General features: G+C 52.3%; 1 protein-coding gene across 1 annotated transcript; it reads right to left on the bottom strand.

Annotated features, from left to right (window-relative positions):
* Window positions 1–293: 293 nt before the first annotated feature.
* LAMB3 (laminin subunit beta 3) lies at window positions 294–25,640 on the bottom strand. Its single transcript, XM_009272743.2, has 22 exons — window positions 25,592–25,640; window positions 24,922–25,076; window positions 15,824–15,938; window positions 15,540–15,613; window positions 14,902–15,084; window positions 14,436–14,499; window positions 13,926–14,101; window positions 13,089–13,209; window positions 12,508–12,696; window positions 12,258–12,413; window positions 11,458–11,654; window positions 10,420–10,531; window positions 9,578–9,950; window positions 8,939–9,099; window positions 7,653–7,861; window positions 6,313–6,516; window positions 5,464–5,608; window positions 3,903–4,110; window positions 2,735–2,876; window positions 2,173–2,349; window positions 1,590–1,743; window positions 294–808 (listed from the first exon to the last, which is right to left on the bottom strand). Exons 1-22 carry the CDS (start codon window positions 25,638–25,640, stop codon window positions 672–674), a joined length of 3,501 nt encoding a protein of 1,166 aa, XP_009271018.1. The 3' UTR covers window positions 294–671.
* Window positions 25,641–27,052: the final 1,412 nt, after the last annotated feature.

The following is a 27,052-nucleotide window of genomic DNA, read 5'->3' as shown; positions in this document are numbered from 1 at the left end:
GTGCATCTGCAGACCTGCTCCCTCTGGTATTTTTCTGGCAAAGCGTTACATGGTAAATAAGCAGATTGTGTCAGAAAGTCAAACAAGACATTTGACTTCACCTTTGAGTATGAGATCGCATTTCTCTTATTTGTATAAACATAGGTATGTTGTATAGATACGATGGAGATAAAATTCTCTATTTCTGTGATCTGGTTCTTTGAAGAAAGCTCTAGGAGGGAAGTACTGAAGCCATGGCAAGTTTTAAGGATTAACTGCAGCATAGATAAAAAGTTTTAAAAGGCCTGACATGAGGGTTTTAATTTGAACAGTAAGATTCAGCTAAAAGAGCTTGAATTGGCTAAAACAAGAAAAAGAAATAATGTCTTGGTTTATAAACCCCTCTGGAAATAACAGCTTTAGGGATGTTTTTATTTGCAATGGAAGATTGATGTCTCTCCCCCTTTTTCCTCCAACCACTGAGCAGCTTCAGCCAGTCCAACAAAGGTTAGCCCTCTCCAGGGGGTTGCTCCTTTGGCTCAGTGCAGCTATTTTCCAGCGGTACGAAAACTCAATTTGCTAAAAATAGAGACATTAGGCACATGAGAACTCCAGCTGGAAAATGGGAATAAATACACAAGTCAGTGTCTGCAGAGGAGGAAGGCAATGCCGTCGGAGCACGGGCAGCTCGCTCAGGAGCAGCTCTCATAGTAGGCAACTCGCTTGTTGATGGCGTCCCGGATCCTTCCCACCTGCTCCTCCAGGCCCAGCAGCCTGGCCGACTTGGACATCAAAGCCTTGTTGCTTTCCTGAATTTCCATCTCTAAAGCTGAGGAAAGAGGGCAGGAAAGGGTTACACGATGATCAGACAGGAGGAAGGCATCATGGCCATTACCCACCCCAGCAGGTTGGGCTGAGCCTCCATCTCCCTCCTGCATAGCTCTGGTGGGGCGAGGAAAACAAGTATCACCACCTTCTCCTCTTATGTTCCCCCTTCTCCCCCTCAAAAAACCCAACATGACTGCTCCAAACAAAGCCATTACTTTTGAATGCTTAAAAATGGAAACAAGTGTGTGGAGGAAAACAGGGCCACATCGGCATCACAGGCAGGGCGTCCCTTCCACGGCCACCCACACACCCTTGCAAATTCTAAATTTACTGGCACAGCACCAGCAGATGCAGCCTAAATCTGCACCGTCTCACTGCTGTAAGTATGTTCTCTTCCTCATAATTTCTTTCCCTCACCCCACTGGGAGTCAAAAGCCCTTCCCCAGTGCGTGAGATTATTACTTATTTCTTCACTATGAGGGTACTGAGGCACTGGAACAGGTTGCCCAGAGAAGTTGTGGATGCCCCATTCCTGGAAGCGTTTGAGGCCAGGTTGGACGGGGCTTTGAGCAACCTGGTCTAGTGGAAGGTGTCCCTGCCCATGGCAGGGGTGGATGCCCCCTCCCTGGAAGTGTTCAAGGCAAGGTTGGACGGGGCTTTGAGCAACCTGGGCTAGTGGAAGGGGGCCCTGCCATGGCAGGGGGGTTGGAACTAGATGATCTTCAAGGTCCCTTCCAACCCAAACCATTCTATGATTACACTGAGTTCACAAAGAGTCTTACTTTCCATCCTGAGCATCATGGTCAAAGTTTCCTCAAACAGAGCCCGTGCCTCCAGGTCTATGCTTTGCACCCTGCTGCCCTGCTCTCCCAGAGCCGGGCTCTGCTCCATCCTTCTCTTCAGCTCAGCGTACATTTGTTTCACTTGTTCAAAAGCCTGTGGAAAAGCAAATAAGCAGTGCAGGTAGGAGCAAGCAAATAGACTGGGGGAAAGGGGATTTTCCAACGTTGAATCCATTTTAAATATTAAATGGATATTGCACTAGAGCTTTGCCACGATGTTATCATGCAAATGCATAACAGTTCACGATGCACTCTGAAAGATGCTGACTGACAGCTGTATGGGCTACTCTGCCTCAGGTGGGAGATACAACAGAGATAAGTCAGGAAAGAATTCAGTAGTGGGATACTACATCAGATTAATAAGAAGTGACACGATAACGCACAAGCCATGGCCTGAACAGGAAAGCCTCCTCACCTCATTCAAAAACATGCCAGGCCACAGCTGGCTTTGCTGCCTAATGACAGCGGGGAAGCGGAGCACAGCTGTGACCGCCCTGGCCAGCAACATGCCGGAGCCCGGTACCTGCTGCGCGCTCCTGGCCTGCTCGCCCGCCTCCCCGGCCGTCTGCTGTGCGTCGGTGGCCCGCAGGCGGTTCTGGTCTGCTCCACGCTGCAGCTGCGAGAGTCTTTCCATCAGCCCGTCCAGCTGGCCCGCAAGGGACTTCACGTTCTTCTCAGCTGGACCAAGAACAGCCTCAATCTAAAAGCAGAGTGCTCCACATTAAGAAGGAAACCATATCCAAACCCCACTCCTAATGTTTTTTTTCCTCTGCGCAGGGACCAGCTACGCTGCTTGACAGACTCATCACAGAAGCAGGGTTTCGGCAGGGAGCCGGGACTGCTCCCTGCGCAGCTGAGCACGGCAGCCCCAGGGCTTGTCTCAGGGGGCTCGGGCAGGGACCATGACTCGAGTTTGGAGAAGCACACAAGTGAGGCACCACAGAAAGAAGATTTTACAGCAAAAGCTTCACCAGATCCCATTTCCCAGCTGTGCTGGTGCAGGACTCTACCAAGTGGGGAAGTTTCAAAGGAGCAGTGAGCAGGGCACAGTATCATTATTTGGGAAGTCACCGCACATCACTTACTTCATCAACACGCTCCTGAATGAACCGAAGGGAAGAGCCAGAGCCCCTGATAGCACCCCGGGCCTCCAGGAGCACTGTGTTTGCTTGTCGCAGATTCCCAACCACCTCTTCCACGTTGCCCTCCACGGCATTTGCCCGGTTCCTGGGGAAATGTGGGAAACAGCCAGGAATGAGTGTAGATAATTGCACGGGCTGGAAGTCGAGGTTGCAGAGGCTAAATAAGGAAGCTTGAGAAACACGACAGGCTTGTTACTGAGAAAGTTGCAGTCTCCCTCCCCTAAAAGCCACAAACCCACACATCTGGACACACTGCACTCCAGCAGGTTTCCTTTCGAGAGAAGCGTTACTTCCATTTCATACCCCCAAGCAGAGGAGACAAACCGAGAATGGGAGAGAAAAGCCTTCCTTTAAACTAGTTAGGAACATTTGTTTTGTAAGTAGTGCAAGAAAAAGTATTGAAGGGAAAGCAATAACCACTGAACCAGTTTCAATGAATACTTTTCTGCTTGCAGTGGGACTATTCAGGTTGGGTGATAGAGCTCCCCATAGAAAGCCAGAATCCCTTGTCTCATCACTTCCAGCAGGTTAAGCAGGTGTTAGACACTATCAAGGAGTTTACGTACTTATCCCGCTAACCTTCTCGCTGGGATATTGCTGCAAGTCAACATGTGACAAGGTAGATGCTCCAAATTTGCAAGGACGCTCTGTAATTACTTTTTAAGGGACCACAGGATAATCCTCCCAACTTTCACCCAGAAAACAAATAGCCCATTTAATCTCCTCATGCTCTCTTGTGCAGTTAGGATGTAGGTCACCAATATCAAGTAATACCAGGGCAATCTTGTCATCTCCCATCACAGGGACTCAAGAGATAGAGAAAAGCCTCCATTACTTTTGGTAAAGACCTTCTTGTTCTAGTATCTATAACAAGATCTATTCTTGGCAACCAGATTTCTTATTCGTATCGGGCACCAGGGAGGTGTCTGCAGAGATTTGCAGACTCATTCTTTTAGGCACTGTACAGACAGAGAAGATCCCAGGCTAGAGCTTCGTATTGTGCAAGTCAGCACAGCTCCCGCAGAGCAAGATTTCAATCCAACTGAGAACCACCACACTCACTCTGGCTGAGTGACCCTCAGCTGCCGAAAGCCCTTGAACCCCAACCGACCTGGCTTGTTCTGCCTCCTGCTGAAGCTGCTTGGCCCTAGCGATGTCCTCAGCCGTCTGGGCAAGTATGCTCTCTGGGCACTGCAGCTTAGTCGCCAAATTTTGGATCTCAGTCATTTTTCTCAGCACTGCAGCAGCATCCGTGGGGAGACGTAGGGAGAGAACAGACTCACTGATTTCCTGGATAGTGGCAGGGTCCATGTCCTTGTCTACAGAGCAAACAGACAGACGGTGTCAGAAACGGGAGAGGGGAAAGGCGGGAGTGCAAATGCAAGGGAGGATGAGGGCAGGCATCCAGCCACGCATGTCTCACGCACACAGTCTCTTCATTTCAGCTGCCAGGATCCACCCTGAATTTAATCCCCTTGAAGTTAATGTACTTCTCATTCACATCAGCAAAACTTCCAGGAAAGTACTGAAACGATACCTTTAATTTGGTGACGATAACACCATGGCTAAGCCCAGAGCAGTTAGGTGGACCTCACTGAGCAGATGAGGTTGTGTTTCAAGACAAGCCTTTTTTTATTTCACAAATAAAAGTTAATAAAACTGAGGAATCGGAGGCAGGCAAAGCCCAAGGGACATTAGCCCAGTGATTAGCTCAGAAATATCTTCACTCATCATTAACACCAGGCAGCACCAAATGACCTGATTTTCTTATTCAGCTAATGCTCATGAGGCTCATTGTATTATTACAATGTGTCTGCGAACAATAAGTCATCCCATTGGTTTATAGGACAATGAGGAATTCTCATCTGATTAATAGTCTGCTCCAGAGAAGATTTGTCTGTTTATCTCCGGTCAGTGAGCGTTGCCGGTAAACTTTTCTGCATTGGGTCAATGCCGACTGCAAATCCTCAGAGAGCACCGGCCGCAGGGATGGGTTTGTCCTTGAGCCCTAGAGATGGCACAAGGCTCTGCGGCAGAGAGCAGGACCCAAAGCAAGCCGTTGTCCGTGCTACAGACAAAAGACTGTCTCCCCCACAGCTTTCCACTTATGTTAATTCAGTTCATTTTTTTAGAGCAGTTCACAGGGGGATGTTGCGAGACCCCTCCACAAAGCCCTGCGCACAGAAGTCAAGGCTGTGGCAATACCTCCTGCCCCATGGACCTCACAGATGGACCCCAAACATCCCCAGAAAGAAGCAGGCAGGGTCTGCCCTGGTGACATCCCAGGGAAGTCAACACAGATGAAACAGCCAGGATTCATTTGGGTCAATCTGAACAGCACAGCCAAGCCTGAGCAAGTCAGCTGGCCAAACTGCAACTCCTGACAAAATCACGGACTTTTGCACTGCTGAAATGTCTTCTCCGTTTTTCAGAAAACACTATCCGTGTGTTTCAGAAAACACTATCCACTTGCCGTCTCAAGGGTGTGCGTTACCTTTGCTACGTAAATACCCATGTGCAGATAAACTGGATATCCGAGAGTTTAACTGGGGTGAGCTATTCAGCTGACTCCCTTGTACTGCACTCTCATACATAATATCACTGTAAAAATTAGTTTTTTCTGTGCACTAGTCAACCTGCACAGACATACTTTACAGCTTGCAGAGCGCTACCTGACAAGAAATTTCGGACTTGCTGGATGAACTGCTGGATGCGCCGGAGATCTCCTTCTATCTGGGTCCTTGTTACGCTCATCTGGTCCGCAAGCCGCCGAGTATTGCTTTGAATCTGATTTGCAGATGTCTCTGTCGTTTTAATCTGCAAACAACAATATCCTGATGGAGCCATTTCTTCTTGACCTGGAATCCCAGCAGCCCTACCTCAACTCTGAGTGAACTGGGCAAGGCACTTTGAAATTATGCTGTTCCCCATTCTTAATATGCCACTGCTTTAAAGGATTGTAAATGTTAAAGATTGAGGGTTGGATTTGCAAGGGAAGCTCTCAAACAGGGGCAGTACCGTTCAGCTTTTCAAAACACCTTTGAAATGGATTTTGAACAAGTTTGGAAACTCACTTTATCTTTGCAAGCACCCGAGAGGCCGTAGAAAGAAGCTGCAACAGCACTAACACACACACTCTAGATTGCATCAAATGTTAGAGCAGATACACCTGTGGATTCAGAGAGGTTTCCACATCCCCATCCCTTCTGACATGCTAATCCCAAACCAGGAGGAGGACAGGCTTCCCTGTGACATTTCCAGAGCCAGTCACATGCCTTCGGCTCTGTGGCTCCTGTGCTGGGGGGAGGCAGGATCCATGCACGCAGCAGGAAGTCTCCCACTCAAAAATTCCTGAATTTCTGCAGCTGTCCAAAAGATCAAGCCTCAAACAGAGTTTGAGATTGGGTATTTTATCACAGCTCGCTCTTTCCACAGCTGTCCCCCCAGGCTCTGCTGCTATGACACCGAAGGACCGAGCATGGGGCTCGGCCACGGGACAGGCAGCGCTGCCCCGCACTCACCAGTTGCGCCGTCTCCCTGAGCCGGGCGCTCAGGCTGCGAAACTCCCTGGCAGCTTCCCCAGCCGTGGCGAGGGCCCCGCTCGACAGCGGGAAGATGCCGCGGCAGGGGCGGCCAGCCCCACAGGCAGTGCTGTTGTCTCGCGGGCAGAGCAGCCCCTCGCAGCGGGCAGGCGTGCACGTCTCCACTCGGAAGCCACCGCAGATCTGGAGAGGGAGAGAGCAGTGGGGCAGCGAGGGCACTCACCTCACTGGCGAGACCTCAGTGCCCTCAGGGAGGCAAAGCAGCACATCACAGGGGCCAAAGTTTTGACAGACCCTCGCCAAGGGAGCTGGGGAACTGGCTGTGCTGGTGCTGCAGGGCTCCGCATGGGAACAGCGACGGAGCCAGCCCTCCCGACGGGGCTGACAGGGATGCATGTGGCACAGCCCAAATGACCAGAGACCGTGACTGTGTCGGGGAAGGGCAGCCAGAGCTACACACATGTACGGCAGCGCTGAATGCCCACACCTGAGACAGCAACACAAGGTCCGCATCTCCTCACCACCCCAAGCTAGAGCATAACAAGAGCAAAGCAGGAGCTAAACCTCAGCAGCTCATGAAGAGTAACAGAGCAGGTCTGCATGGAGCAAACATCTCATTTACTCTCAGGACAACAACTCTTTCCCTCGTGGCAGGGGAACCCTGTCCAACCTGTGCAATTTGTTTTGGGAGAGAGAATGGGATGAGAAGACCCTGCCCTCTCGCCTGGACATCAGTGGTTTAAATTGCATGGCATCTTCTAGAGTTACTACCCACCAAAGAGCGCAGTGCAGCAGGGGCACATGCAAACCCAGAGCCAGCACAAGCACCAGCACAGGCTGGTCGCTTGAGAATGTGTTGGTGCCCTGAAAAGCAGAGAGGCGAGGTTGGTGGTCTCCACAGCAACCGTGCATTAGGAGACACCGAAATGAATCTCCATGGCAATAACAAAGCAGCGAAGGAGAAATAAAAGAAACCTCATCCCAGAAATTAAGTGGGTCTTTGAGATACAAGAACTGACACATGAAGTCCTTGGAGGAAAAAGTGCGTGCTTGGGAGGGAGGGGTGGGCAATGCTTCGGTATCTGTGATCCCCAGGCAAGGGGTGCTCAGACAATTCCACTGATGTCCCAAAACAGCAGGTTGCTTGGATGCCATTTATGAGTCTCTCTGGACAAAGACTTTGCTTTGTGCCATGCTGGACTGTTTGAGGAAAGATGCATGACTGCAGGATGAGACTTCTGCCTCCTGAGCACTACAGGGCCCTCGTGAAAACTCAATGTGCGCAGTGGGGAAGTCATAAAACCACTTTGTATCTTCACCTTGTTTATGACAGGGGTCAGGTTGGGAGATGAGGCTATCTCGCCCTTCAGGGTCAGCAGCTTGGAGGTGGACTCCGCAAGTCCCCCCTCCAGCCCCACAGCACTCCTGCAGCTCTCCCGGGACTCGGCCAGCAGCCCGGAGGCGCTGGCGACGAGGCTGCTGGCATTGGTGGATGTCTGGTAAGCAGATCTGATTGTTTTGAACGCTCCTGCAGGAATAAAACCGATAAATGACACAAATGCCTCCGTGAGTCATAAATGCAGCATAGCTACCTAAACGAAGGCATTAACTATACCCTGCGAGTGGATGTGTGCACAGAGAGGGAGGGAGACACAGCCGGAGTGATTAGTCACTATGGCACAATGAAAAAGCTCCTTTTATTTCCAGATGCCTTTCAGCCATTTCTTCAGTGAGCTACAGAGCTTTCCTGAAGGACTGAACTCTGGGTTGGGGCAAAAAGATTGAAACAAAACTAAAGCAAGACGACGTGCACATGCTGATCCTGGGCTTTGCTCCATGCAGCCCAGGAGGGTTTTGGCGGGGCAGGACAGGGCTCTTTCAGAGCCCTTTTCCCTGGCTTCCAAGCAGACCCCACCGTTCCCCTCCAGCACAGCCTGGAAGGAGAGCTGTCAGGACATGGACCTCTAAGCCCTGCTCGGACAGCGAGGTGCAGAGTGAACCTGCCCAGGCAGCGGCCGCTCGCTGCAGCTCGCACATCCCCAGCCGGCTGAGCCATGCACTGCAGCAGGGAGGGAGAGGCAGCAATGAGACACTTGGAGAGAATTAGCTGTAGCAGGGCTATAATGGCAGCCTACCACCAGCATCACCACGGCTTAATTAGCTCCTCTCCCAAGTGCCTGACAGCCGCCTGGCTCTCTTCCCCACCCCTCCATCCCTTCCATCTGTGCACAACCTTCATTACCTCAGCTTCCTCCCGGGTTCAGCGACACGCTCCCAGCGGGGCTCCCCCCTTCCCACCGCCCACGCTGTGCCCCGGCAGCAGAGTTTGTGCTGGCCAGGGGACGGGAATGTGGTGCCTGTGGAGCAAGCCGCCCAGCCCCAAAATGCTGGAGCAAATAACCCGATAGCATGAAAACCTGGACCAGGGGCTGGGTAGAAAGCATCCCTCTCATTGGGGAGGGAAGATGTATTTGCTGTTCCTAAGCTGACAGCAGGTTAAAAACTCCATCTCATCTACCTGGCTGGTGGGAAACCACCAGGCACAGTCACGTTGACGTAAATTAATGGCTGCAAATTAAGAGATATTACAGCTGCAGCACTGTACCTGACAGGTCTGTGCTGCGGCTGGTTTCAAACTGGGTCTTCTTGCTCTGATACTGGGTATTAGCGATAAGCAAGCTGCTGTTAAGAGCTTCGAGCTCCCTCGACAGAGAGGCAGTCTCATCCAGAAAATGAAGGTCAGGATTTATACCTTGGACCTGCTCTCTGGGAGAGAAAAAGCAGAAAACGTGAATTCAAGTAGAGAGCAAAGCACCCGTAGAGAGCAGGGTGCTCTCGTGCTGGGATGCTGCCAACACCCGGTGAAGAGGCACTTCTGAGCCCAGAGAGCTGATGGCCAAGGACACACCGTGGCCTCACAGGTTTGCAGAAGCAGCAGAGAGCGGGGCTGGGCTACAGCTGGTGGGGCCATGCCCACGCAGGGACTGGGCAAGACGCCGACTGCCTGGAGCCTGTCCACCGGCATCCTGCCTTTGCAACATTTTGCACAGGACGGGCACATGTGGACATGCTGTTCTCTTGCATCCCTGGTCACTGTGCGAATGGAGCAAGATTTTCAGTTACAGAAACAAAGCAGAACACGTGCAAGCAGCTCAAGTGTGACAAGTGGAGTGAGCACGCAGAAAAAAGCCAGCATCCCCTCCCGGCTAAGGGATGCACCCCATTAGCAGCATCCATCCCTCACCTGATCGCAGCAAGTGCACTGCCCACCTGGGCCAGGCTCTGCTCTGTCACAGAAGAGCGGCCGAGGATGCCCTGCACCTGCTGCACGTTGCCCTCTGCCTGCGAGAGGCGGGGGCCGAAGCGGGAGCCCCCGCTCCCGAGGGGTAGCCACGAGGTGGAGTTGCTGAGGCTGGCCTGGCGCAGGCGCAGGCGCTGGATGTCCCCGTCGTAGGCACGGAAGCAGGGGTGGCACAGCTCGCAGCCGGGGTAGGTGCTGCAGTGGCCCCGCTGGCACTGGTCGCAGTGGGGGCCCGTGACACCCGGCCGGCAGAGGCATTGGCCTGTGGTCTTGTCGCACCCCACGTCCTCCGTGCCCTGGAAGTTGCAGTCACACTCTGGGGGATGGAAAGGTGGAGAGATATAGGGGTGAAGCCCACCAAAGCAGGGGGGGGAATAAATTTTTATATATATAAAATCAGACCCTGCTAATGGGATGCCAACACAATCTGAAGTCCAACCCCACCCATCAGCCCCTGCAGCATCTGGGAAGGAGGTGGCACGGGCAGAGGAACGGGAAGAGTGCCCAAGCCCAGTCGTTCACCCACACCCTGACCCTGCAAGGCCAGACTGGCACGGCCAAGGGTCTTGCCCAAGGCTGCTGGGAGGGGACTGGTGGATACCTGGAGATGGGGAAGAGCAACAGGGATTAACTAGGAAGCTGTTCCAGAGAGGAAATTTCTCTTGCAAAATAACACGGGAAATGCTGATGTCAGGTCATGGGCCAGGTGCTCTTTCCCAGATAACCCGTGATTTCACAGTGCTAAGCAACACCAAGCCAAAACGAAATGGATGCTCCCTACCTACCTGTGCACCCTACCCGGGTATCTCCAAAGTGCCTATCTGGGCAAACCTGCTCCTGCATGGCAGAGCACGTCCGTCCCGTGAAGCCTTCTCTGCACGGACACTGTCCTGTGAGCTGAGGAAAGAGAAACACATCAGGGAGACCCAGCTCTGGACGCTTTCCTCCCTCGACTGCTCTTGAGCACTAAAGCCAGCACACGGACAATCTTCTCTACTCAGCCTGTGTTCCAGGACATGCCCGCACTGCTCACGCCAGGCTGCAGGCTCAGCCGCAGCAATGCAAATGGTCTCCAAACAGCTCAAGCGTTGCAAAGCAGAGTTTTAAGCTTTGTTTCAAAGACAAAGGAATCACCCACAAGCAGCTGGTTTGCCATCCTCAGGTCTCCTCCCTGCACTGAGCTCTTTTGGGACCTATCTTTGGCTCTTAGAATTTGTCATGGGGTTGGTTTTTTTTTTTTACATTTAACTTCAATTTTCCCAATTGTCTCTTAAGCCCAAAGTGACACACATGCTTTTCATTGACAAATGAGGATAATTAACTTGCCTCGCCTGCGTGAAGATCTCTTATTAGGGCTTCCTTACTAAATATCAGGCCTCTTAAAATGGCTTAATCTTGCCTCGATAATTACCACCTTCTTTCATTTTCCTGAATAGCCTGTCATAGTGTTTTCTAGGAAACAGGAAAAGTAAATAAGAGCAGGATGCGCTTGGGAACGCATGGCCCTTTTGTGGAGGCTCCCACGGATGGGACAGGACAACGGAACCACCCAACAGGTAGTTTTGATGCTTTGAGCAATCCCCGGCATGGTGCTGCCCAGGGGGGACACAGCTCCGTTGGCAGTGGCACTCTCAGCTGTGCAGCTCAACCACCCCCGCTGCCCCCGGGCAGCCCCTCACAGCAGCGTTTACAGAGTTGGGAAAGGAAAACAAGAGAGCAAGCTTGCAGGTGCATGCATGAAAGAATGTAGGGAAATGAAAAAGAAATATTGCTGAAATATGCTGAATCTGCCCTGAGGATGCTCAGGGTGGGCTGGGCGGTACCTGGTTGCAGTGGGGGCTGCGGGAGCCATGTGGGTGGCAGCCACAGGGCCGGCAGCCTCGGCCGCTCCCCATCTCCCAGTGCTCGGCCGCACACTGGTCGCAGTCATTCCCCACCACGTTGGGCAAGCAGAAGCACCTCCCCGTCTCGTCGTCACAGGGCATGTCCTGCTGCGTTCCCAGCGCGTTGCAGGTGCATCCTGAAACGGGGAGGGTTTTGTCATATTAAAAATGGGTGCAGAGCACCAGCCCAGCTTCCCACAAAGCCAGGTCCACAGAAGGACCTTGCAGCCACCTAAAGACAAGCTCTCCTGTCCCTCCCCGCGTACCCGAGCTCGGCACAAGGGACCCGCACCCCTGCTCTAACACCGCGCTGCCCCCTCAAGCACTGCAGCAGGACTCAGCAGCCGGAGAGGCCTCAGCATCCCTCCAGCCCAGCCGCAGACACAGTGCTGACCCGAGCCACGGCTGCCCTCTGCTGCGCACAGCCCCGCTCGCCTGCACAGCACCGCCTCCGGCTTCCCAAGCCCTGCACACCCGGGGAGGCACTCGAGAAGGGGATACAGCCCTACCCAGGCCCCAAACTCCGCTTCCCTGTGCTTTTTGCCAAACTTATACACCTGAGACAGGCCACAGCCTGAGCGAGGAGGTTTATAAGCCTTTGCAAAATGGGCCTTTGGCTTGGAAACCCCAAGTCAAAGCTGGCTGGGAACTGCATCCCTTTCAGAGCCACTGAGGATGCTGAGCGCAGAGGTGGGGTGGGAGCACCTCGGGAAGCAGGGGTTGTCTCAGGGTGTACTCACTGCGGCACCCCATGGGGTTGGCGTTGGCCAGCTGGGCGAACCCCGGCTTGCAGAGGTGGCAGCGGTCCCCCTGTACGTTTTCCTTGCAGATGCAGCGCCCCGTCAGCGGGTCACAGATGGAGCCCGGCACGGTGCCGTCTGGGTCACACTCGCAGGCTGGAAACACGCAAGAAATGGCACTGCTGAGGGGTGCGAGGGGTGGACGGGGGGGTCCGAGGAAGGTGCTACAGGGGGGTAACTGGGCACTCACGCAGACAGGCTTCAGGATGGGCAAGATCTTGCTGGTGGTTGCGAAAATAGTTAGTTTTGCAGCGCTCACAGTTGTTGCCTTCAGTGTTGTGCTGGCAGCTGTCACAGACACCCCCACTCGCCCCTCCACTGGCACGATACAGCTCCGGGTCAAAGTGGCACGAGGTCGAGTGACCATTGCAGTTGCACCCTAAAAAAACCCAATAAAATGGCCCAGCTAGTGCTGCAACTGTGCAAACCCCTCCGGCAGCAGCGGCTCCAGCACTAGAGGGTGCCCGAGTCCCCTGCGTGACACAGTGACACCCGCTAACCACCCCAGGATGAAACTGGCACCAGTCGGACAGTGTGGCCGAGCACTGGTGCAGCCCGTGAGCCAGCATGGCCCAGCCGCAACCCTGCAGAGCAAAGCCCTGCGTGCAAACGTGTCGGGGGCGCCTTTTGCGGAGACACCCGTGTTAACATCCAGCCCCACAAAGCGTCCCAGTAAAAGGTCTTGGAGCTCGCTCCCGCTCCCATCACTCATGGCTAGGGAGGATTTAGGAAAGGCCTCAGGAAGAAGAGAGGGAAAGGCAATCGCCATACTCTGGCACTCGTGGGGATTGTCGTCCTCCGCAGGTGCCCATGGCTGGTCGTTGTAGAGGGCAGCGCAGCGATCGCAGTTGGGACCGGCGGTGTTGTGCTGACACACGCAGTGCCCGTGGACCTGCTGCAGAGACAGCGCTTTACCTCTCCTGGATGGTAGCTGCTCAGTTCAGAGCTTCATCCTCCCGATGCCTTTCCGGCACATGCCTGGCCGGCTTCTGCCCCATACAGCCCCCATTTCCTGTGCAGAGATGAAGCTCCAGCACCCAGACCAGGATGCTGCAGCACCAGGGACGGGCTGCTCCTCACTTGCAGAGACAGGACGACTCCCACCACCTCTACTACCTACCCAAGGACAACCACGCTTAAGACAAAGCGGACAAGCATAAGCTGGGGACAAGAAAATCCCACAACAGCTAACAACCTGCACCGGCAAATCCTCCCAGGCATGAAGGAGCCTGCTGAAACCTTCCGTGTGTCCCCCATCCAGCCGAGAGACCCAGTGCTGGCAGGAGCAGTCCCCCCAGAGCACGACCTCCCACAGCCACTGAGCTTCATAACTCCTTATAAAGCCCCTCTCACCTTCTTCCCAACACAAAAAGGGGGTTTACGTGGGGGTAGCACAGGCTGCTGTCTCGCAGCCACCACCCCATTGCTGCAGGCAAAACAGCGCATCGTTTCCCACGATTACGAGCAGCCGCTGGCCAGAGGAAAGATTCCCACACCCCACCACTGGTCATCCCAGCCAAGGTCTCCCACAGAGCACTCCCGGGCATGTGGTGGAGCCTGATACCACACAGCTCATCTTTAGGCTTTTTGCTTCACCCCGATGCTCACCGCAGCATGCAGGTCTCCCGAGGGGGCACAGCGGTTGGCATGTCCATGGCAGAAGCAGGTCCCCAGCACTGACATCTCCGTCACAGCATAGAAGGTGCTGGGTGAGCGATAGCCCTGGCGTGCAATGTGGGGGAGCTCGGTGAAGTTGATCCGCAGGTTGGTGAACTGCCCCAGCTCTGTTTGGGACCGAGGAGAGGTGTGAGGGGGCAGCAGGCACCCAGGCACCGGCTGCAGAAGTGCATTGCGATTTGCGTGGAGGGCTCGGAGCAAGAGACAGAGGCATCGGCACGAAGAGCAGCAGCTGAGTCATAAGCAAAGACCAAACACTGCTCCTTGACACCTCGGAGGCACCAGGGCAGCAGTCTAACATGCAGCTCGAGGCCTTGTTTGCAGGGGACCTGCTCCCCCGCGGGGTTACCCCAGCTCAGCGCTCCATCACAGGTAGGAAGAACCACAAGGTGCATCATCCCCCTCTCCCTTTCTCAGATATGAAAGAGGCCAGTCACTTACTATCAATGGTCTGGCTGTAGGAAGTAGTGATGGTAGACGCCAGGTCTTGGACACTGAATTTCACCTTAGAAGGAAAAAAGATAAGTTAAAAAGCAGGAAACACAAGGTGCTTTCTTCTCATGCTCTGGGCAGCGTGTGCTCCGGACCCGCCTCTGCAGAACATCACTTAACACAGGGAAAAGACTTCAGAGTTGTAGAGGACTTTGCAGGAAGACCAACATAACATCTCGCTTGCCACAAAGCAGCAAGGGCTTTCCTCCCAGAGGAGCAGGAATTCTCCTGAGGACTCCCCTCAGCAGTGCTGGATGTCCATGGGCTCCATCCCTCGCCAGGTGTAACACATGTAAAAGACTTCCAAGCCACCACGTGTTTCTGCAGCATTGCGCCACCCGCCCTGAACCCAGGGTCACAGCAGGGGGAACAGGCGCACGTGGGAGCCCCTGCCACAAAACCCCACAAATCCTACCTTGCCCCCGTGCAAAGGGTGCCCTTGCAGCACCTGGCACCGAGCATCCTGCCAGCTCTCGGGGGAGCCCCGGGGAACGTGGGGGAAGGCGGTGGCACAGTCAGAGGCCAGGTACTGGTACACCTCCCAGGTCTTGCCGAAGTCAGTGGAGCGCTCAATCAGCATTGCAGCGGGCAGTGGCGACTGCAGAGCGGGAAAAGAGGCACATCTGTAACGAGGCACACCCCAGCCGACTCCCATCCTGGGGATGCCTCTCCTCCTCCTCCTCCTCCCTTCAGGCTCAGGTCTCCGCAGGCTGCTGGAGCAATCCCCTCCCCTGCAAGTTACCAGCAACTTCTGGGTCTCCCCTTCCCCTCGGCCAGCTCTGCTGCAGCCACAAAATACACATCTGCACCAAGGAGATTTTTTCAGCAGACATTCGTGGGATGGGAACCCACCACCCTGCTCTGCTCCTCCCAAATGCCCTGGGGAATGGCCACGAAAAAGAGGGAAAAAGGAGGGATGGGGCCCCTGGTGTCCTTCCTATCAGGATCCCGAAGGGAGCTGTGCACTGAGATCCCCACATCTTGCGGAGAGCCAGCGGGGCCCATCCACTGTCATCTGCGATCTCCTCACAAGCAGAGATGCTGCACACGAACCCTGAAGTGAAGCAGGATGCTGCTGAGCTGGAATGTCTGGTCCAGGTCCAGCTGCAAAGAGACGCGCTTGATGCCTGCGGGCACAGAGAGGCAGCGTCAGAGGTGCAGACTGCGGACTTCAGGAAAATAAACCACTTAGCTGCCTGAGCCAAGTCATTTCTTTCCTCTTTCCTTCCAATCTATTGAGTTCAACACCTCCTCCTCTTCCCCTCATGCTGTTTATTGCCAGTGGCCCGGAGCTGCGGTGTTGCGAGGGGACCCCAACGTGCCCAGCCGGTACTCACCACTCTGGGACTGCCACCAGCGCGAGTGCCCGGCGGAGGACAGGACGTTCTCCACGCGGTGGCTGTTGTAGGTGTGCGGCAGCCGCGAGTCGCACCTGCAGCATCTCATGCTCCACTGGAAGAGAAAGGGCACGTGGAAGCAACCGTCCCGGCTCGGCCGGAGGGAAAGACCCCGCTGCAGACCCCAAAGGTGAGGGGCCCAAGTGCAGCGTGGACTCGCTGAGGAACAAACGGCATCAGTAAAGGTGGTTTATTAGAGATCTGAAGAACCACGATCAATAAGACTAATGATATGCAGGACTCAAGTGGTCCCCTTCACACCCCATTAAAAAACACAACTTGGATTTACGGACTAAAAACTAAAACCAAAATGCTTTTGACTAAAACACATTTTTGGCAAACCATCAAAAATGCCTTTTTTTAAGCAAACCCCCTGTTTTCCACAATGACAGCACTTGATAGAAAGCTCTTTGCAGCTTTTTCAGGACCAGTTTGCCTTTTCCACACAGCCGAGGGGCTGTTTGGGGGAACAGAAAGGCCTTTCTCTCGCATACAAAAGCCCCGGGTGATGCTTGGCCCCCCTGCGCTCTCCCCTGGGAGCAGAGCGGGAGCAAACAGCTCAGCGGGTGAGAAGTCAGCGGGTGGGAAGTCGAGTGGCTCAAAGTTCAGCCCTTCACTTGAGCAAGTGATTCAAGGAGCAAACAGAGATGTAGCACGGGAACGCAGGGACAGGAGAAAACAGGGTTCCCGAGGAGCAAACAAATGTCCAAATTTTGACTAACCAAGCAACGCTCTGTGCAGCCACTAACATTGGGGCCTCTGGATCCGTGCGGCACATGAGTAGGCTCAGAAACGTGTAGAAAGCAGCAGGAAGGAGATTGAGCAAGAGACAGGGAACAGGGAAGGTCCAGACACGCGCCAAGAGAAGAGGCAGGCACAGGGTGGGCAAGCAGGCTGGGCGAGGGCCACCACAAAACGGGGGCAGAGACACTCAGGTGAGGCCAAGGTGGGGAAGGGCAGGTCCCAGAGGGATGTTAAAATAGCAGGTGACGACAGAGCCCACAGCAGCATCCCACGGGGGACACGGGGAGGCCCCATCCGAAGCGCTCGATACCAGCCATGCTCAGAGCAGAGCAAACACAAGGGGCTGCAGATAACGCTGTCCCAAAAGCAAAAGTGATATGAAACATTTCAACTAGAAATTGAAGTTGTCAGTGGCCCGAGCAGTAAAGTATCCTCCCAAATGGAGCAGTGGGACATGCGCTTCACACCGACACATCCCAAAGCCTGAGAAATCGAGGAAGATCAAGGACAGTGTTTGCCAGTGATGGCAGGCGCTGGCCTTGACGGTGCGGGGCAGGGCGGCTCAGAAAGGTTGTCCTGGGAGGAAAGCGGGTTTGGAGGAGAGGAGGAGAGTGCGTCTGGCACAAGGTCTAACATCTGACACTGGGAAGGTAACGAGATACCCCACCGCGAGGGCTGGCAGTCCCTGGGGCGGCACAAGGTGACAGCAGAGGCATGGGCATCTTTGGGACCCCAGTGATGAGATCAGCTTTCCATGGAGGAGCAGAGACATCGGGTGACAAGTGACAAGCACTTTATATCCACCTCTGTGCTAAAATCCCCCCATCTGATACGTAAGCAAATGAGCCGATTCCAACCCAAACACGACCCTACACATGAGCTGGGGTCAGGCGAGATCCATGCCTCGGAAAGGCAGCAGGAGGTGGTGGCCAGGGAGGCACGGTGGCACCAAGATTTCTGGTTTCCCCTTTAAAACGTTAATCCACAGTTTACGCATATTTCCTTACTCCTGAAACAGGTGCACCCAAGTCAGCCAAGTCTCTTATTTCTACAAAAAAGGACTCAGCTTCATAAGAACTACCTTTTTTTTTTTTTAATTTAAAGAAAAATTCATGGGAAACTCTGTCCAGAGTTACCTTTTTGCTTGCTCTCACACAAAACCGCACAAGGCATAGGCTGCCTTTGAACAAAGCACTAACTGGTACCACACCAGAGGCAAAGCCGCCCGGCTGTTCTCCCAGCCCGTGGCCGTGCTGACGCCCCGGGAGCAGATGGCACACAGCGAGGTGGCCGGGCAGCAGCAGACAGATGTGAGCTCAGATCGTGGGTTGGTTTAGTTCCTAACAAAGCCCAGACCTGACTCCGCTCTGCCCCCGGACCTGGGAACCTTTCAGCAGCTGGGCGGATATTGAGGAGAGATCCTCACTTAAAACTGATCTGTTTCCATAATATTTTCCACAGTCTTTATGTTCTCTGTCTATAAATATCCCAGAACAGGAGTTGGCTAACTACAATATTTGTAACAATATTGCAGAGTAAGCAAACAGAGAATGCAAAATATATAATCATGCAATTTCCCTGGCTCTACCAACTCCTCCTGGCTCTGCCAGTAAGAATGAGAAATAATATAATCGGGTCCAGGCAGAAGAACTCATTTCAGATAATGACTACTAGCAGCAAATTGTCAGGAAGCTACGGGAATTATCCACAGAAATAACCTAGTGAACAATTCCCAATAATGATTAAACTTCACAACAGTTCTGACTGTGATTAGCAAAGGGAGAACGAAGGCTTTCTGCAAGGGGAAAGGTTAATCTCGGCTAAATTATTCATTCAGAGTGATTCACGCATACTTATTAGACCATTCACACAGCCAGAGACACAAGTGCCTTCTAGTAGCTACAATTCAATGTTGGCAATGAAGCTGCAACCACACTTGAAATGTGTCCCTACGTAAAAATGAAGCTTAAACTGTCTGTGAGACCGACCCTCCCCATGCAGCCCGGGGGCTGTGCTCGGTGCAAAAATCTTTGCCTTTTCCCCCCCTCCCCCCAGCTTTTTAATTAAGGCTAAAATTAACACTGGAAGCAAAATTCATTTCACATCCTTGGATCAAATTGTGAAATGCCTCTATTGCACAACAGGAGGATTTGCTATTACTGACTGTGACTATGTGTCTCAAAGTTCCTCGGGGCAGAGGGAATTACTAAAAATGACAGTCCAGCACCGGGCTGGGGGGAGATTCACCACGCGCACACCTCTCCCCAGCTCTCCCCTTCTTTTTTTACCAGCATAGCGACAGACTCAGTAGCTCCCTCAGAGCTGGGCTTGCCAGGAATAGACCAGGGCTGCGGGAGTACGTGACAATTGGAAATTAAGAGGTCACAGTCTAAGCTGGGTCACTGACCTCCGGGGCAGCCCCAGCCCTGGCTCTCCAACACATCCCCCTCCCCTGCCAGGCACCAAAGGCCCCAGCCCGTGTGCTGCTGCAGCAAAAGAGAATCGGTAGGTGTTTGAGTAGGTATGGGATGTGGGGCTGAAAAGGCCTATAGGAAGGCAAAAGTAGTTGTAGGTCTGCATGGAAACCACTAACCGCCCCTCTGTGCCTCCAAGCTACTCTTAAGAGTCACTCAAAATACAGGTTATGGAGGTTCAGAGATTAAAGGAAATTCCTTCCAGCTTTTTGAAAGGCAATTTGGAAGGCAGTTTTTTTAGAGGAAAAGCTAGCGCGTTGAGAATAAACAGAGTCATGTTTTAGAAATAAATGGTGGAGGGGGGAAAAAAAAAAATCCATGTAGAAGAACAACCAGGTATTGTAAAAATGCCCGTATATTACATCACACACCTGGGACACTTCTGCACGGTGCGTGCAGGGACACGGGTGCAGACCCTGCCCTCGCCCGTGCGCTCTCCACAGCTCTGCTGCGGGTTTTTGCTGCTCTTCTCCTCCTGCTCTGACCTTGTGAACCAGTTGCTGGTCAGCCTCCCATGCTTCCCCACTCATGCATGGGCAGAAAACCGCAAACAATTTTAAGCTGATGGACTCAGACCAAAGTATTTTAAGTAACTCTAGCTGCCATTTCAATGAGTAGAGAGCCCTTGAAATAAAACCTCCTGGCATAGGTGCACAACCCAAAATAAATTGAAGTTATTCATCAGCAAAACTGGGAAGCTGCTTCTCTCCAGTCATGAAATGAAGACCTTTCATAGCTGCGGAGACCTTGGTGGTCCTGCGTTTAACCCAGCTCCATGTCAGTGAGAGGCACTGTGTCAGTCAGGCTCCTGGCACGCAGCCTCCCATACGAGCGCCTTGCATGGTTTTGCACAATTAATATTGTATAGGGACGGTAATTACTGTTCCAAGTTTATTTGGGGACAATCTGGAAGGCAGTGGGAATTCATATGTATACAGAGAGATTGAGGGTTATTAAGAAATAGGGTGGGCAGCAAGAAGAAATTACCCTAGGAACAAAGGCACCTGTTAAAGCCAAGTTATGCAATTCTGTATTCCAACCCATTTTCATTCCCTGTTAACACTAGCCGTAGGACATCACTACGCCAGGATCGCAGAGCTGGGCTCGTCTTGCCTGTGAAGTACTCTATACATTTTCCATGGGAAAACATGTTAGAAGTTACCCATGGTTATGCCGGCGTGGCTAGACTCAGTGAGCAATCGGTATTTGCTAAACGGGACTGTGCTGCGATTTTGAAAGATAAATAGATCTCTTAGCCATAACATCTAATGTCACATCCTTGCTTGGCCAGTCAGAAGTGACACTGGGAAGTGAGCTCTGAGGTTATGCTCAAAACACAAATAGAGGGCTCTGACCCTCAGCTTGGTTTTACCAGTGACCCCCAAATTCAGAGGTGACAGCAGAGGTGGGGGAGAAGACACAAGCTGGACAAACATCCTAGGTATGGTGTTTAAGGAAACGAAGTTCATTTCTCTTGCTTAAAAGCAAGCACGTGGGTGCCTGTTTTCCTCACCCCGTCTGTTCTCACATCATCTCCCCTCACTGAAACTTCATTTAAAATCTGCCAGGATGACAGTCTGCAAAACCCACACTGCACCAGTTTATCTCCACACCCCACACGCATCACCGCGGTCCTACTGCCTCTGCAACTTGCCTGCGAGAGAATGACCTGATGTCTCCCAGCATACGTATCAATTTGCAGTCGTGTGGCAAAAGAAGATACAGTGAAGAGAGGTGGAGGAGAAAAAAAAATAATAATGGGAAATAGGCTTTTTCTTCTGCACATTCACTACAGGTAGGGACATATCCCTGCAGCAAAGAGCAGGGTGTGTCTGAATGCCAGAATAAGACGAGATAAACACAGAGCAGCCCCATATCACCTTCAACAGGTCTGGAATACAAACTATTCAGTGCAAACCCTCGACATTATGAAGCAATACCCAAAACTAGAAGCCCTGCTTTGAGCAGGGGGTTGGATCTCTTGCGGTCCCATCCGACCACAATTATTTCACGATTTCATGGATGCATTTTTCTGTGTAAAAGACTTGAGTTTGACTGATGACGTGGGTCTAGAAAGCAAATGAGCTGGGAGGCACAGTGGCTTTCCAGCGTGCTCTCCCCTGTCCCAACACGCCCAGGGCCCGCTGAAGCACCCGGCAGGCAGCATGTTTTGGATCAGTACTGAGCTCCCTGACCAACTCATGCTGGTGGGCAAGCAGATGTAACCATCAGACGGTAGCAATAAGGCAGACAGAAGCACTAGTCTTGCACATATTCTCTTTCACAGACACTGGCCTGTATTTTTGGAAGCAGCCAAAGACAACTGAGTGCTGAGACACCACAGGGAGAGATGCTACAGACCAACCCCTGCCAGGCAGCTGCGACCCTCCGTCAGCAGGAGGAATCCTCTGCCACACCAGGAGCTCTCCTGCCCAACAGGCTCACACTGCCCTGCCACTAACTCATTTAGGGATTAGGGTTCTCTGGTACCTCTCCCCTCGATCCCTATCTGGATGACCCCACGTCACCACTGACACAAGGGGTGATAAAGGTGACTTGCCACCCTTCATTGCTCATATCCACCAAGTGCCCATGAAAAGCAGGTGAGAGCAGGCAGAAAATCTTGGTGGTCCTTGAACTTATGCGAACAACATTTTAATATCGAAAGTCTCCCAGGGTCAGGGTGTGAAGATCCATGTAGTCACCACACACACAAACTGCTCCACTGTAGGATGCAGGAAACAGAGCAGCAACACAAGCGCGAGGACACCCAACTTCATTCCTCTCTTGCCTATTCTTTGGCAAAAGATTTCACAGCGGTGTGCAGGGTGCTTTGGGTACTCTTCAAAATTAATAAAACATCCAGAAAAGTCTGTAGCTGTTTTCTAGTTGTGAATATGTCTTTATGCTGAAAGCATTGCACAAGCCCGGAGGAAAGAAGTGCTCTCCCTCCAGAGCAGTGTTAACCTTGCTGGGTGAGAACATGCCACAGTGCAGGTACCGCTGCTTCCAGCAGCGAGGCAAAGAGCCAAAGGCGTGCACAGCCCTCGTGCTGTCACTCAGGAGGGCTGGCCAGGTGAGGGGACCGGGAACCTGCTAATCCGTGTGAAAGCCACGCCGTGCCTTCCCTTGGGTAGAGCTAGGCAGTGTGAGCTACTCCATATTCCTATCAAAGTGCTATACTTTGCATTTAAATAGAGAGATGAGTTAACTGGGCCTTGAATCACACCTCGGTCAATGAGAGTCTTTCCACACATATCAGCACCTTTATGACTCCAAATCCAGGCTCGCTTATTTTTCTATTTTCAGTTTCCCCTCTTGCTTTTACTTTCCCTGATAACTCAAACAGCCATTTCCCAAGCGCTAAGTGATTTCCAAGCCAGACCATTGGTCTGCCTGGTTTCCACCCCCCATCACTTTTCTAATCATCACTGCAGTCCCCTGCGCTATAAATGCCAATGCTGACCGTCCCGCTTGGATTTCACTAGACGGCCTACAGCCAAGGAGTGGAGCAATCAGTAGTGCAAAGTATAAAGGTTAGAGGGATTTGGAGCCGGAGCAGACAATGGAGCAGAGGCTGAAATCGATGCCCACAGCAAGTGACCCACCAGAATTGCAAAAGAGCACCCTGGGGCCAGCACGGGCTGGCAGCGGGGCCAGACAGCATGTGCCTGCCAGCTGGCACGAGAGCACCGGCAGGCAGCGAGAGCAACCCCTCATCCCATGCCCTCTGCTGAGATTGCAAAACAGACTCCAAATTTGTACCTATTTGGCAACAAAACAAGAGCAAGACATGTAACAAAAAAAGTCATAAGAGTCAATAAATTAAGTGTGCTTACTTTTTATGGGATGGGAATAGGAAGATTGAGTTCAGGGGATTAATTTTTGCTTAAATTAGGGAAGTAGAAAAAGGGAGGAAAAAATATTTATCGCATAGGGATTTCTCCTGCAAAGATAGGAGCTGGTGTACTCATAACTCCCATTAGCCATTACCGCTGCAGAACAGAAATAAGAGTCTTTGAGGAATTTGCTAGCAGTAACAACACATCTCTCATTTCAGTAAAGGAAAAGATTGTTTCATATCCCTTTTAACCCTGGTACTTGTAAGGCAAGGTATAAGGAACACAAAAACTGAATAGTTTAGGGGCTTAAAGACTAGAAGAGACTGCTGCAATCTTGCTGTCTGCCTTCCTCTGCAGTACCGCCACAAGACCTCACTCACTAATTCTGCACCGAATGGATCATTTCTGCTCGAGGTATATCACAGCCATCAGAGAGACACCCAGTCTCCACTTCAAAGATTACAAGTGGTGCAGATGATCACAACTGAAGGCCCTTCAGAGTGATCTCTCAAGGCCAGGCAAAGGGAATAACGAGTCCACTCCAGCTGGTATTAGGACAACCAGCTTAATCAAGGTTTTGAAGACCCTCTTCAAGCACCAGCTTAATCAAGGTTTTGAAGACCCTCGCTTCCCATAGTACAAGCCTCCTCTTCAAGTAAAAGTCACTGCCAAAAGTCAATGTTAAGTGAAGATTTCAGAAGTACATTTATGTGCAATTTTCCTCAAATATAAACAGAAATCGGGAAGACAAAAAAAAAATTAAGCCAGAGCAGAAATAATTGCTTGCTTTTTTTCCTGTCCATGGGCCACAGCACCCTTGAGAAGCAGCGGGGGTTTGCTGGGGAGGCGAGCAAACAGCCCTGCTCCCTGGGAGCAACAAAGCAGCTCTGAAAAAATTGAGTGAGAGCTTGAATGGAGGAAATGCCTGACCACAACTGTCAGCCTGGAAAATGACCTGACAAAGGACAGACGCTGCAGCCAGCCCAGCATCCAGGAGGACGTGATGCATATACCCGCCTGGGCCAGGGAGCTGCCCCAGTTTCACACCAACCAACAGCTCCCAGCCATCCCTGAGCCCGCAGAGGAGCAAAAATCTCTCCAGCCCAGCGAGAACACCGGCTCTGCAACATACACGCTTACTGCCACATCTTGGCCTTCCAACTTGAAAGGGAATTAAAACCAGAATAATACTGACTCATTCAAGCTGGATTTCACTGTAGAAAACACTGCCTCACCAGAGGTCTGCCATTTCCTTCCCTCTAAAGCATCTCTTCCAAGACCCTTTTTGCCCGTTCCTGCATTGAACCCACTCCCTTTTGAGCTCCTCCCACGGCAGTTACGGGGTTAACATTGCCAGACCAACAGAGAAAGGCTTCAGGAAGCGCTCACATCAGGGACCTCACCTCTGTAGCGTTTTCAGCTCTGTGCTCAGGCAGGCTTATCCTTAAACCCTTACTCTGATTTGGTGGCAGCTTTGGAGCCTGGGAACCCACAGCTGGCTGAAACGTTATCCTCCCCAGCACGATCTCCTGCCCCCGCACAACCAGCATAATTGAAAACAGTTGTTTGGTTCAGAAGCTTTTCCAAGTCTTTGTGAAAGACCTGAAACGTTCCCATTTTTGACAAGTGAAATACAAGTTTAGTTGGTAACTAAAAAGCCTGGAGATAGGAAGGCTTGGGATATTTTGGATGCAAAAGCTTCCACTTTGCCCCCACTGCTTCACACCCGAGCTTTGCTGCCCTTTCCCTGCTACCATGTTCACGCTCAGCGCCTCTTCCCTACCATGGGGATGGAGGAGCTACCAGGGCTCAAGAGGACACCACAGATGGTGCAATGACCCAACACGGTTGGAAAGGGGATAAATACCTGAAATAGGTTAAACACATCCCTGCAAAAGGGTAGGAAGGATAGGGACAGGTAAAGGCATTAGCATCCCTACGTGAGGTTTAGGAGGGCGGAGGGAAGAGGTGGACGTACCTCTCCGTGGGGCGTGCAGTACGTCTCGGGCTTGGTGAGGCCACAGGTGGAGGAGGCTCTCAGGTGATGGGCTCGTCCCAGCAGGAGGTCTCCGGTGGCGGGGTAGCAGGCTGCCTGGGAGCAGGCTCGCTGTGCACCCAGCAGCCGCGGGGCAGCTGGAAGAGCAGGAAAACAGGGCTTGGGGTTGAGTGAGGGTGGCACACAGTCATCAACCAGCATGTCTGCTGTTTTCTACAACAGACCAACTGCAAGGTCATGCTTGGGACAAACCTACAAAATGCATATGCCAAAAAGGACAAAGGTATTTTGCCCCTGAATTACCTTTATTTTTAATAAGAAAAAGGCACTTTAAAAGTGCTTTGTACTAACGGTTATTTCCAAAACTCTTCTTTGCCATGACCCGTATTTGGGCTGCAGGGATGCTCGGTTCCCTGCCCATCATACTGAACAGCCCTGTTTGGTGTTCCCTGTTTACCGATATAGCCAGCCGTACAGCCGGTTGCTCAGGACAGAGAGCAGCCTTTTGCCAAACACCAGCACTATCATCAAATACCAGTCTCCCAGCTGCTGCCACAATACTGCTACTAATACAAAGCTTACATTAGCAGGGTTTCTATTTAGTCAGCCTCCCCCATATCCTTTTAGAAACACTGTATATGGTGAGTCTTACCCAGGAGGACAAATAATGTCCATGGCCAAATCTGGCAGCGAGACTCCATACCAGCAAGGACACGCCTAGGGAAGAATTAGCAGCATGAGCAAAAATGAGCAGAAAATTGCAGTCTAAAGCTCAGTCCAGGTCCTTCACGTTCCTTCTCAGTTTACAGGGAGATAATTTTAATTGATCTACAACAGAATAACATGGGTGCAAAATCAAGAATAATGAAGAGGAAAATCAGATGCTCAGACTGTATTTGGTTTTAAGAAAGAATCCCAGCTTTTCATCTAACTCATGAAGCATGCACAAGACTCTCCTGAAGCGTATAAGAGATTGCCCTCTTCCCCAAGCACTATCTTTGGATCTTTATGTTATTGCTGAGGTGAACCACAGGTACCAGCACAGCACCTCGCTCTCAGCAGAGGTGTAATTTCTGACTGCCTGGTTCCCCAGGGACACTGAGAAGCCGCAGCCCCCAGCACTGTGATCCACAACAGGCAGGGAGACGGCGCTGATGCCAGGTCGCAATGCACAGCTAGAAACGACGCCCTAACGAGCGTGCACACACACACGCACAGACACACACCCCATACACCCCCCCCCAGCCACCTCTTCCCAGGCACGCTGCACTTTCTGTTCTCCAGCCCCACCCTTTGCCCTGCGTTTCCAGAATTGATTCCAGATCAAAACTTGCCAGCGCACACGATGGCCCAAAGTCTTGTACTATGAAAAGAAGAAACCTGTAAAAATCTCTGCAGAATAAGTGTCTCCTGCAGGGTCTCTGCAGGGAAGCCCTGCAGGAGAGCCCAGGGGAGGCAGAGCCGCCAGCACACCCCCAGCAGCCAGAAACCTCACCTGCCCTCTTCCCTGCGTGAGCACCGTCCCCGGTCCCTGCAGTATCCCGCGCGTTCCTGGCTCACGGCGAGGGCTCTCTCTCCCCACGCCACCCGGCAGCCAATCTGCGACCGCAAGAGCCCTCTGAGCGCTGGCTCTCTCCTCTCCCAGCTTTTAACACGCAGCTGCCTCACCTGGGAGAGAAGGTGCCTGTGGGTGCAGTAATGATAAAGGGAGTGATTCAGGGATCTTCAGACATACACACCCAGTTACTGTATAACTCATGACAGCTCCCAGACAGGGTGCACGGCCGCGGACATAAATGACTTCGGACGAGGATGACGGCAGCGTGAACCAGCTGCTCTGCAGGTAACCAGCAAGCGAAAGCCCATCTATAGGTAACCCCACCTGGGGCTCACATGGCCACCGCTGGGACATCGCCAAGTCAGCTTGAAACCAGCTCCCTCCAGAGCCACCACACAGCTCGGCATCGGGCGATATACCCAAATGTTTACCCACCCTCTCAGACAGGTTTTGCATATCGTGCTTAGCATTGTGTTGACAAGGCAGCACCGCTACCAGCACCTAAACATCATCATTTAAAGCCTAATTAGGGATGACCACATGAGTTATAACCAC

This window comes from Aptenodytes forsteri, unplaced genomic scaffold, assembly GCF_000699145.1.
Source record: "Aptenodytes forsteri isolate BGI_AS27 unplaced genomic scaffold, ASM69914v1 Scaffold142, whole genome shotgun sequence".
Taxonomy (NCBI): Eukaryota; Metazoa; Chordata; class Aves; order Sphenisciformes; family Spheniscidae; genus Aptenodytes; species Aptenodytes forsteri.
The sequence above is the reverse complement of the archived record's forward strand: the minus strand, read 5'-3'. Positions and strand labels throughout refer to the sequence as shown.